Genomic DNA, 9,937 nt, shown 5'->3' with positions numbered 1-9,937 from the left:
ATTTTGCTACATTGTAATGTGATATATTTGACATAACTGCAGAAAATGCTGTGGTCCTACAATACACTAACAACATGGCATTTGAAGCAAGGAAAAAAGTATTTAATTGGTAATTTTCAAAATATTGGTTTGGAATTGGAATGCACTCCCATTATGAAGTGTTAGGTTTTCCCCATGAAGCAGCTGTTCTGAATTTCAACCTATTTTGACTCTCCCGTGGTTTTGTCTCATCTTTGATTTCCTCCCAAGCTACAGCTGGAGCCAGTGGGACCTGGCCAGGTACAGCCCGTGTGGGGCTTTGCGCCGTAACCGTGTCACTCAGACGAGTGACATTTCTGCTCATCCATCAGCAGTACCAACATCCACGTGCCACCTTACCAGCAGACAAACCTACTCGTTAAATCCATATACAGAAGTGAACAAATTGGAAAGAAACACCGTGAATGTTCATGCTGAATTGTAGCTGTAAAACCAGAAAATAATTTGATGTGAAGGGAGCAGAGTGTACCTGGAAAAGCATCACTCTGTCTCTGGTAGAACTTTTTCTTACCTAAATCACGCTGGAAATCTGGCTCTTCTGTGACTCTGGTGTTTCTCAGATTTGAAATATACTGTGAAAGGTAAGGCGAGAAAGTAATTCTCAGACGTTTATCTGTGAAAGAAGAAGAAAAAACAGCTGCAGCAGCTTGTTACAGCTTTAGACTTAAATAGTGGGTTGATACAAGAAAATAATCACTGGATCTCTCTGGAGGAGTAAAAGCCTTATGATGGGAGAAAGTCATGATGGGGCAAAGAGCAACTTTACCTTCATCGCTGCTTGTTTTTTGGGGTTTTTTTGCATATCTAAAGAACCTCTTCTTTGGTATCAGTGTGAGCAGCCAGGGTGGTCTCTCCAAACCCTGCTCACAGATCTCACTGTGCAATCTCTCTCACCACACTCTGCAGCGAGCTGCAGTTGGAGTTGTCAAAAGATGGTGATGGGGTTCCACCGCTTCCTTTCCAACTGCTTGTGCTGAATTTCCTGCACGGAAGCTGAACAGAGCATGTGTACAACGGCAAAGTAAAAAAAATAGATAATTTTGTGTAATTAATTACATTAGAGCAGAGAAGAAGAGCACAGAAATCGTGACCTGCCAACCTAGGGTGGCTGGGAAGTCTTGGGCAGTTAGGACACCTACTGAGCCACATTAACCATATGAACATTGCCGAGGGTTCCACAGTCCAGTTGAAAGTCCTTTTGGAGTGGACAGTGCTTGGGCAGTCCTAGGACACCTTCCTGGGACGTGGGCAGCCGATCCCAGACTTGCGTGCCGGGCTGAGCCAGCGCACACCCGGCGGCCACAGAACCAGAGCCCAGGGGAGCCGGAGCTGGCAGGCGAGCGTCCCCGGGAGCCCACGGTCGGTTCTGCCACGTCACCCCACGGCGTCAGCGAGGGTGCTCACAGCGCAAGCTAAAGGATGTGTTCGAGAGCTGCTTGTCTGAGCCCCAGAGGCCGGCTGAGTGGATTTCGAAGGGGCTGCAGAAAGGTTTCGGCGGCACTCGCTGGTGCTGCAGGCAGAGCTGGAAGCCTTGGGGCTGATGCGTGGGCTGGGACCGGGCTGGCTCAGCAGGGCTGCTTGGAGAGGCCTCCACAAACCGCCCAGGAGCCGCAGGCTTTGCTCTTGTGGGCACCAGGAGGCTGAAGGACTGGCCACAGCGCAGGGGAAGCCCGTAATCACGGCCTTGTAAATACCCACAGAGTAGCAGTTGTCACGTAGCTCCAGGTGGCAGAAAGGAAGCACCTAGCGAGGCAGCCAGCCCCAGGCAAAGGTAAATGTTGAGGCACAGCGTGGGTTTCAGTAATTAAATTAATCTCTCTCAGAACAACCCCACGGCATCCCTCGCCACCCAGCTCTCTCCGCCCTGATGGAGGCAGCTCCGCGGGGCTGTGGGTCCCGTCCCGAGGGCTGGAAGAGCCTCGGCGGGGCGGTGGGGGCTGTCGGGGCCGGGCAGGGGCTGCTGCCCGCGGGCAGCTCCTGCTCGTCCCCTTTAGCGATGGTCGTGAAATACTCGGGCCGGAGCGTTTTGCTGGCACGGGCTCGGCCGCTCCGTGTCGCGCCGAGGGGCAGCGGCTGCGGCGGCGGCTCAGCGGGCCGGGGCCGGGCAGCGGCGGGGGTGGGACCCCGCGGGAGGGGCTGCAGCCAGGTGTCCGGCTGCCGCTGCTTCGCCACGGCCGCCCCCGCGGGTCCTCACCGGGTGCGTCCCTCCTGCCCCTAAATCGTCCCTTCCCGGGGCTTCCAGTGATCGGTAGAGATTAAGTCCTTAATTTTCTTGGCTGCAAAACCGGTAACGAATCGCTCAGACTTTGTTATTCTACTGCTCCCGAGGCTTAATTTATTGTGTCTCCGTTATCGCACAGTCGTTCAAAATGTTTTTCTGGGCTAATTCGATACTCCCGGTATTTATTTTGACTGTCCCTTCTCATTAACGTTACTAATTTTTAATCGCTCCCCGTTCACTTTTGAATCAAAATCACTCCTCTGCCCGCCCGGTCGTGCCTCATCCCCCCGTGTTTCCACCCCGCGTTTGGACCCACGCGTGTGGGTCGGTCCCCCCGGGAGACGCCCGGGCAGCCACGACCCGCTGTCCCCGCGCCCGGGAGACCCCCAGAGCGGCGGCCGCGGAGCGGGGAGAAAGGAGCCGCTTCTAACAAACCGCCGCCTCCGCTCCCAGCCCAGCGATTGAATTCCGCTCCTCCAGCAAAACCCGTCACTTTATCCGAAGAAAAACAGCGCGTACGGGGCGAGCGGCAGCGCGGCGGGTTCCCCGCGCCCGGCCCCCCGGCGCGGCGGGGACCGCACGGACCCGGGGGCGCCCCCGGGGCTCTGCCGGTGCCGCTTTGGGGGGGGGGCGGGCAGGAGCGCGCGGCGATGCCGCCCCCCGACAGCTCCGTGATTAATGACCCGCCCGTCCGGGAAGGGGCGGTCGCTGCCGCCCGGGCTGGCGGGGGGAGCCCGGCGGGCAGGTGCGACCCGGCCGCGCCGACTTAAAAGCGGCGCCGCGGGGCCGGACGCGACGGGACGGGGCCGCGCCGGGCAGAGCCGCTCCGGGACGGAACGGTAAGTTCATCTCCGGGCCGGGGACCACGGGGCCCATCTGGTCGCGGCGTCGGGTAGCCCCAGGGTGGCGGGGAGCCGGGTTCACCGTCCGGGGCTGCGGGACGGGGCGCAGCAGCCGCGGTCGCGCATCCCCGCGCAGGCAGCGGGGCGAGCGCCGGTGCTGCCTACACACCCCTACACACCCCTACACACCCCTACACACCCTTACACACCCCTACACACCCCTACACACCCTTACACACCCCTACACACCCCTACACCCAAGTGCTCTTTCGCTGCCCCAGAGAAAGTATTTTCGTCAACGATTAGCGGAGTTACACAAAGGGTAAGGTCTTTTTAAACACGAAGCAAAATAATTGAGATTCACTAATTTATATTTTTTTTTCACCCAAGGAGCGACTGGAAAGGCTGCGAACGAGTTTATCAAAGTTTCCACCTATTTCTTTCCAGTTCGTATGCCGTGCTCTGGCGTTTTCGATCTTTTCCGTGTCCGTGTGGGCAGGTTGCCTTCATCGGCGTTTCATTCACGCGAAATACCAGACTAAAATAAGTATTGCACTGTTTTCTTTGGTAAACTAATTCGGTTTCAAACCTATTTTGTATTTGTAATGTCATATAAAGACACGAATGCATCTGCCTGCATCAGAAATACTGCAACAGAAACGCTTTAGAAATAACATAAATACTTTGAGTTTCACAGCCCCGTTTCCTGGTCTCTCCGTGTGCCAGGCAGCAAGTGGGTGTTTGCAAAAATTATCGCCATTATCTTAAAAAACAAAACCCAACAAAACACTAAGCAAACAAACAGAACCTCCCCCTTGAAAAACTTTGAAGGAGGTTACACGAAAACTGACTGTTTGCCCAGAGACATTTTATTTATTTTAATTTTCAGCAACACTTTGTCGAATTCAGAGGGAAATCTCTTATTTCCGCAACTGAAATTTTGCCCTTTTTTTTTTTTTTCCACACCCCCCCCCCCCCCCCCCGTAGGCTCAGGATTTAATCTGATGTAGATGTGAAGCTCCTAAAGCCGAATTTTCTACTTCAAAGGGCGCCCAAGGAAATGAGGTTTTGGGGTATGTGCATTTCTATGTACTGTATGTGATGCAAAGTCATTCTAGTGCTAAATTGGGTTACACACGAACACGGCAAAATCCAAACTGCATGTAAAGCAGCCTCGGTCGTGTGTTTCAGTAAATGAGCAAGTATTTATACTGACTAGTCTGCCTACGTCCTTGTGTAATTCGGACTTTTGCAGTAATCTTCCTCGTGGGATTTTTATGTGATGTCAAATAAAAAGTCCTGCTGGTAAATGCAAAATGATAGACTCTTATGCCAGTTGTAATGATTGTCTTGACTCTGCAGTGGCAATAGAGATTTTTTTTTTCCCCACTAAAATGCATCCAGATCTGACTGTGCCTTAACACAATGAGAAAATACAAAGAAAAAAAGCACATGGGACCCTTTTTAATTTTAGCTTAAAGGAAATAGCCAATTTAAGGACTGCTTTTCAACCCTCACTCTAGACAGGCTTATGCAGACTTAATGTGAGTTTTATATTGGTCATAGATATCACAATAAAGAAGAATAATGAGATTTTTTTCCTTTGGTTTACAGCTATAACACACAGAGAGTATTTTGCAAATAATTTCAGTCTAAACCGTACTACTATTTAAGAGAACATCACCCGAGAAAACTCTTTGAGCGAGATTAACAGCAAATTAATCACAATAAAGCACCCGAAATAAAAATGTCTTCTAAATACCATCAAATTAGAGCATTGCAAAAAGGATTATTTAGAAATTTTTCCTCTTCACTGCCATAAATCTTTGACTTAGTTCATTGTCTTTTTTTCCCATTATCAGCCACAATTACACAGGGGCTCCAGTGGGACTTCAGCATGTGGTCGAAATGCTTTGCAAAATAAGGCCTAATTTTTGTAAATGTAGATCTTCGGTCCTTCGCACACATCGATTTTATTTAAAATTCTTTGATTGCATTGTATTTTAATGCAATTAGAAGTTGTAATGACTTGTCCTTGCCCTTGTTGTGCAGCTGGGCCATCACAGGAACAGCAGCTCCCGACCCGAAGCCGGGATCTGCCTGAGACACCCGCAGGGGCGGCTTGACTGAGGACAACAGGATCAGGTACCGTCCCGGCCAAGATGTGCTGCGCTTCGGGGAGTATTGGTGGAATTGCATTTGACTGTGGAACTGAATGAATTAAAGGACTGTGAGTTATATTACAGGCAGAGCCGGCTGACTGTCTTCTCTGGGAGGTGGGGAAAGACCTTGTGGTCATTGTTTTCAGCTTCGCTCAAAAGTTTTTGGCTGTTGCTTTCAAAGGGTTCTTTTGCCCCCCGGCAGTGGCCAAAATCCAGTTTACAAGATGCTTCTTTCATTTGAAAATACAGAAACTACAGGATAAGCACAGAAATTCCTGAGTAGCGTTAGGGGCAGGAGGACAGAAGTCGGTTCCTGATCCCTTAAAATTGCAGACCAAGCTTCTCCCTTCAAAAACTCAGTACTGAGCTCTGTGGCTCCATTCACCACTGCATCTGAAAATAGTGGGTTTGTTTCTGTAATCCACGGAGCAATGATCACTTAAAAGACCATCAATAAAATGATGGCAGGTAAACAGAAAATACACACACAATCCCACATCCCGAATCACACAAATAATATAGTTTAAAAAAAATTGCATTTAAGCTAGTTTTTGGTTGGTTGTCAATGGAGACCACTGTGGCAGTGCTGGTCAGTGTTACCAGTTGGGTTTTCTCAGAAAAGACGTGTAACCTCGTCTAGGTGTTCCTGCTCCGGCAGGAGGATTGGACTAGATGATCTTTCGAGGTCCCTTCCAATCCCTAACTTTCTGTGACTCTATGATCTTTGGGCTACAAGCGATTTAAAGGAATTGCTCTGTGTAATACTGTCCCCCAAAAAATTAAATCTTTGTGAAGAGCTTAACTTATGTTTCCGCACCTGTGTGTGAAATCAGATTTGTAAGCAGCGAGCAGAAAAGCAGCTGTCACAGCAGCATCCTGGCCTCTCCGGGCACGGGCAGCACTTGCATTTCTGATAATCTTTGTTTTTAGCAAGCGTTGGGTTCGGCCCAACGTGGCAGCTGCTTTCAGAGATGCTCTTGTTGGTTGCAGGACCCTCCCTGCCGGGGAAGTCACTCATGGACTGTGGACACTTGGCCGAGAGCAGCCAGGAGATCTCCGGCACGGAGCCCGATCCCCCGCTGCCTTCTGCTGCCGGCGGCAGCTCCTGCCCGCCCTCGGCGTCCGGGCCACGGGCTGGGGCACCCCCGGGCCGACCCGCCGCCGCCAACGCCGCTCGTGAGCGCAGCCGGGTCCAAACCCTGCGCCATGCCTTCCTCCAGCTGCAGAAGACTCTGCCCTCGGTGCCGCCCGACACCAAGCTCTCCAAGCTGGATGTGCTTCTCCTGGCCACCACCTACATCGCGCACCTCACTCGCAGCCTTCAGGATGAGGAAGAGTCGCCGGGAGAGGGCTTGGGGACCCTCCGAGGGGATGGATATCTCCATCCTGTCAAGGTAGGAGAGCTGAGGAGCGGCTGCCGCCTCCTCTCAGTGAAGAAGCAAATAGGTGATACAGATACTTAGATGATGCTAGAGATTTCAAGCTTATTTACCTTGCCAGAGTTAAAACATGAAAAGACTGCCTAGACTGACCATTGCATCTGGGAGCCAGGGGCCTGATGGAAATGTCCTGGAGCTTTATCCCTCCAGCTTCAGGGACTCTGCACAAAAATATCAAATATAGTGTAGGTCCAAACCTAGTGGGACTTGGTCCCTGGGAAGTGAAGGCACAAGGCAGCACCAGAGGAGCACCAGCACCTCCTCAGTCCCCCACCAAACCCATCAAACGGCTGCAGGGATCTCAGAGGTGACACCAGCCCCAGCAGGGCCTGCTTTGGCTCTCCTGCCGAGGCAGCCGAGGTATGAAAGGTGACATTAATTACTGGCCAGGTGTTAATTCCTTCTATGAAAGTGCTTTTCTGATGCATTTATTTTGTCTAGTCGGCACAGGCTGTTGTTGCTCTTCCCTTCATCAAAAAGTCACGGGGACGTGGAAGGGGAACTGCACCTGGAGAGGACCTGGGGCTGGAAACCAGTTTCAGATGCATTGCCCAGTACCTGATGGGAATCTTAAATACCACGGGGTATTTTCTTTGGCTCTGGTCGCAGGGAGTGAGTTAGAGCACTGAGGTGATTTTTTTTTTTAAAGACTGCTGAATTCAGAATGATTTAATTAAGATTAATTTGTGAAGTAATCTCTAATTCCTATAAAGTGACTAATTCACAGAGAGTTTCTTGTTCACAGTGTTGGTTGCTGTAAAAAGCGTGATGTGAACGTAGGCTTCTGAGGCCATTTAAATGATTAGCAGGCTCATTAAGAAAGCAAAACCTTTACATCAATTAGAAGACGGCTATAATTTAAGGAAAAAAATATTGTGATGTATTTCCAAATAAGTTTGAAGTTGTTCTGTTAGTTCCCTTGGTCAGAGTGAAAGGACACAGGTCTCGTAAGGTACTTTTTATCAGCTGCCAACTATTACTGGCAGAAAATAGTTATTACAGCAGTTAAATGATCCAGATGCACATTTTTCCCAGGCTACTGGAATACAGCAATAGTGGATTCATCTAGCAATTATTTTTTATAATCTTATTTATGTGCCATTTACCTGTATTTAGTTTTGTAGTGATTCTACAAGTCTAAACAATCTTTCAAATATTCCTGGTAGTAAATTAATATTTTAGTTGGCACTAGAACAAAAGTGTCACAGACAACTCATAGTATGTGCTTCAAAAAAAACGCCGAAGTGCAGGATATGAGACAGCTAGTGCAGATAAGGACTTTAATGACACTCATATATCAAGCATAGTAAATAAAAATAGTGAGAAAAGTAAAATATCCATGCACAGTTGTCTGTACACTGAACGAAAAATATGGTGGGTGACTTTAAACTTAGATGTCTTATTGGTGACGAATTCAGAACAGCATGCTTGAAGTAAAAATACTGAATGAGAGCGTATGGTCTTTCCAAGTGAGAATATGCTGCTGCTTTATGTCTTTAGAAGAGCTGAGATTTAACTGCAGTATTAAGCTCCTCTAGTTTTTAGAGCTCTCTTTCGTTACTCAGCCTGTTCCCAAAAGTGTCTTAGAAAAACCTGTATTACTTAGGAACAACATGTTGGCTGCATCTCAGGTATTTTTGCACCCGACATGTATGACAAGTTGTCTTTTCAAACATCTGCCTTTCTAATAATGAACTTAGCGTGCCAAACTGGAGCTGAACGCTTCCTCCCAGGAGAAGCTGTCATTACCCTTACCCGGTGCGTAACTTGCTTGGGTTAAGGAACTGGAGCTATAAGAATAAATATTTAACACCAGTGTAACTGATTATTCCAATAATCAATTAACGGAAAGATGAATTGTCTCATCTGAGGTAGTTGGAGCTGACAAAGAACAGGAGTTGTCAGTGCTGAGGACCGCCAAGGAGCAGTTACACTCAATTCCCTCGAATGGAGCCTTTACCAAAGAAAATACCCAGCCTGGCATTCCCTTACCCAGCTTCTAATGACATTTTCCAAGAAATGACAAAACGGGAACTTTCTGGTGATAGCAACAGTTCCCTATATTCTCGTATTGTGACTCCATGGGCACTTAGAGCTGTGCTGAGAGCCGCGTTCCGGCTGCAGCAACGCCGGGTGTCTCAGCGCTGTGCTTGTCTCTTCTCTTGCAGAAGTGGCCAATGCGTTCCAGGTTGTACATTGGGGCTACGGGACAGTTTTTGACTCACTCAGCACAAGGCGACAGCGCAAACCAAGGAGAAACATCAACAGCTTCGCAAATCTAATCTCCCTTCTCACTTAAAAAAAAAAAAAAGTTATTTATTACACCGTATATATATTTAAGTTGAAAAATAATATCTACAGACAAACTGTAATTCCTGAAATACTGTTTGTAGAAGAGAAGGAGTTTATTCTTAAATGTAATTAATACCTCATTAAGTTAATGTGATGTATGGTTGGTTTCTGTCATCGAGGACGCTGCTGGGATCTGACCTGGGGGATGAGGAGAAGGCAGCTGAGGTGGGTGCCACCAGGCCAGGCAGAGCCGGCAGCGGGACGGTCACAGGACGGTCACCGTGTCCCCGTGGGACCCACTGTGGGAGAGCTGGTCACGGCTCCTCCTGCTCGTGACCTCACACGTGCGCTGTTGCTCCTGAGAACGCGGCTGCCTGTTCACCTCGAGTCAAAACGCGCTGAAATCGATGCTGGGCGCGACAGACACGACCTGCTCCAGGCGTTATGCGTGGCTTGTATCGATCCGTGCGGTTGTGCTGCATGTTACGGGGTTGGAAGTGTGTTCGGTATCGAGTCATTTGTCTTGTCTTTTAGGGGGGTTCTTGCCTTCAAGCAAATGAGCCCAAAGAGTTGGCTTGTTCATGGCATGTTTTCCACTTAAACATCTTCTATATTTAGGCAAGGAAAGCCGAAACTAAATGCACAAATACCATCTAATGTATCTGTTCTGTAAAACACCGTACTTCTTACATAGTGTGTCGCTGAGGTAAACATTTTATTAAATATTATTCAGTGGACATTATCTCTTTACTGATTTGCAAAATCTGTATCAGTTTCTTATTGTACAGGACTGATAGTTTCTAACAGTATGATTCTGCATTGATAGTAACATCTTTCTGAAGTCTTCTTCACAATTTATATTTTAAAATGGCATTTGGCGGAAAAGGAAAACACAAATACTAGCAAGAACAACCTTCATAAAAAAAGAAATAACTGCTCTTT

The 9,937-nt window shown here is 48.6% G+C and overlaps 1 protein-coding gene across 1 annotated transcript; it reads left to right on the top strand.

Annotated features, from left to right (window-relative positions):
* The first annotated feature begins 3,052 nt into the window (after positions 1-3,052).
* On the top strand, positions 3,053-9,659 carry TCF24 (transcription factor 24). Its single transcript, XM_065629666.1, has 5 exons — positions 3,053-3,099; positions 4,090-4,175; positions 5,155-5,247; positions 6,255-6,658; positions 8,872-9,659. Exons 4-5 carry the CDS (start codon positions 6,281-6,283, stop codon positions 8,983-8,985), a joined length of 492 nt encoding a protein of 163 aa, XP_065485738.1. The 5' UTR covers positions 3,053-3,099; positions 4,090-4,175; positions 5,155-5,247; positions 6,255-6,280; the 3' UTR covers positions 8,986-9,659.
* Positions 9,660-9,937: the final 278 nt, after the last annotated feature.

Source organism: Caloenas nicobarica, chromosome 2 (assembly GCF_036013445.1).
Source record: "Caloenas nicobarica isolate bCalNic1 chromosome 2, bCalNic1.hap1, whole genome shotgun sequence".
In the NCBI taxonomy this organism is placed as follows: Eukaryota; Metazoa; Chordata; class Aves; order Columbiformes; family Columbidae; genus Caloenas; species Caloenas nicobarica.
Note: the sequence above shows the minus strand (reverse complement) of the source record. Positions and strands in the feature narration are given on the sequence as shown.

Excerpts from the sequence above, each read along its gene's own strand:
- TCF24 (XM_065629666.1), top strand. The coding sequence starts at position 6,281 with ATGGACTGTGGACACTTGGCCGAGAGCAGCCAGGAGATCTCCGGCACG. Across the intron at positions 6,659-8,871 it reads GATATCTCCATCCTGTCAAG|AAGTGGCCAATGCGTTCCAG; the intron begins GTAGGAGAGCTG and ends CTTCTCTTGCAG.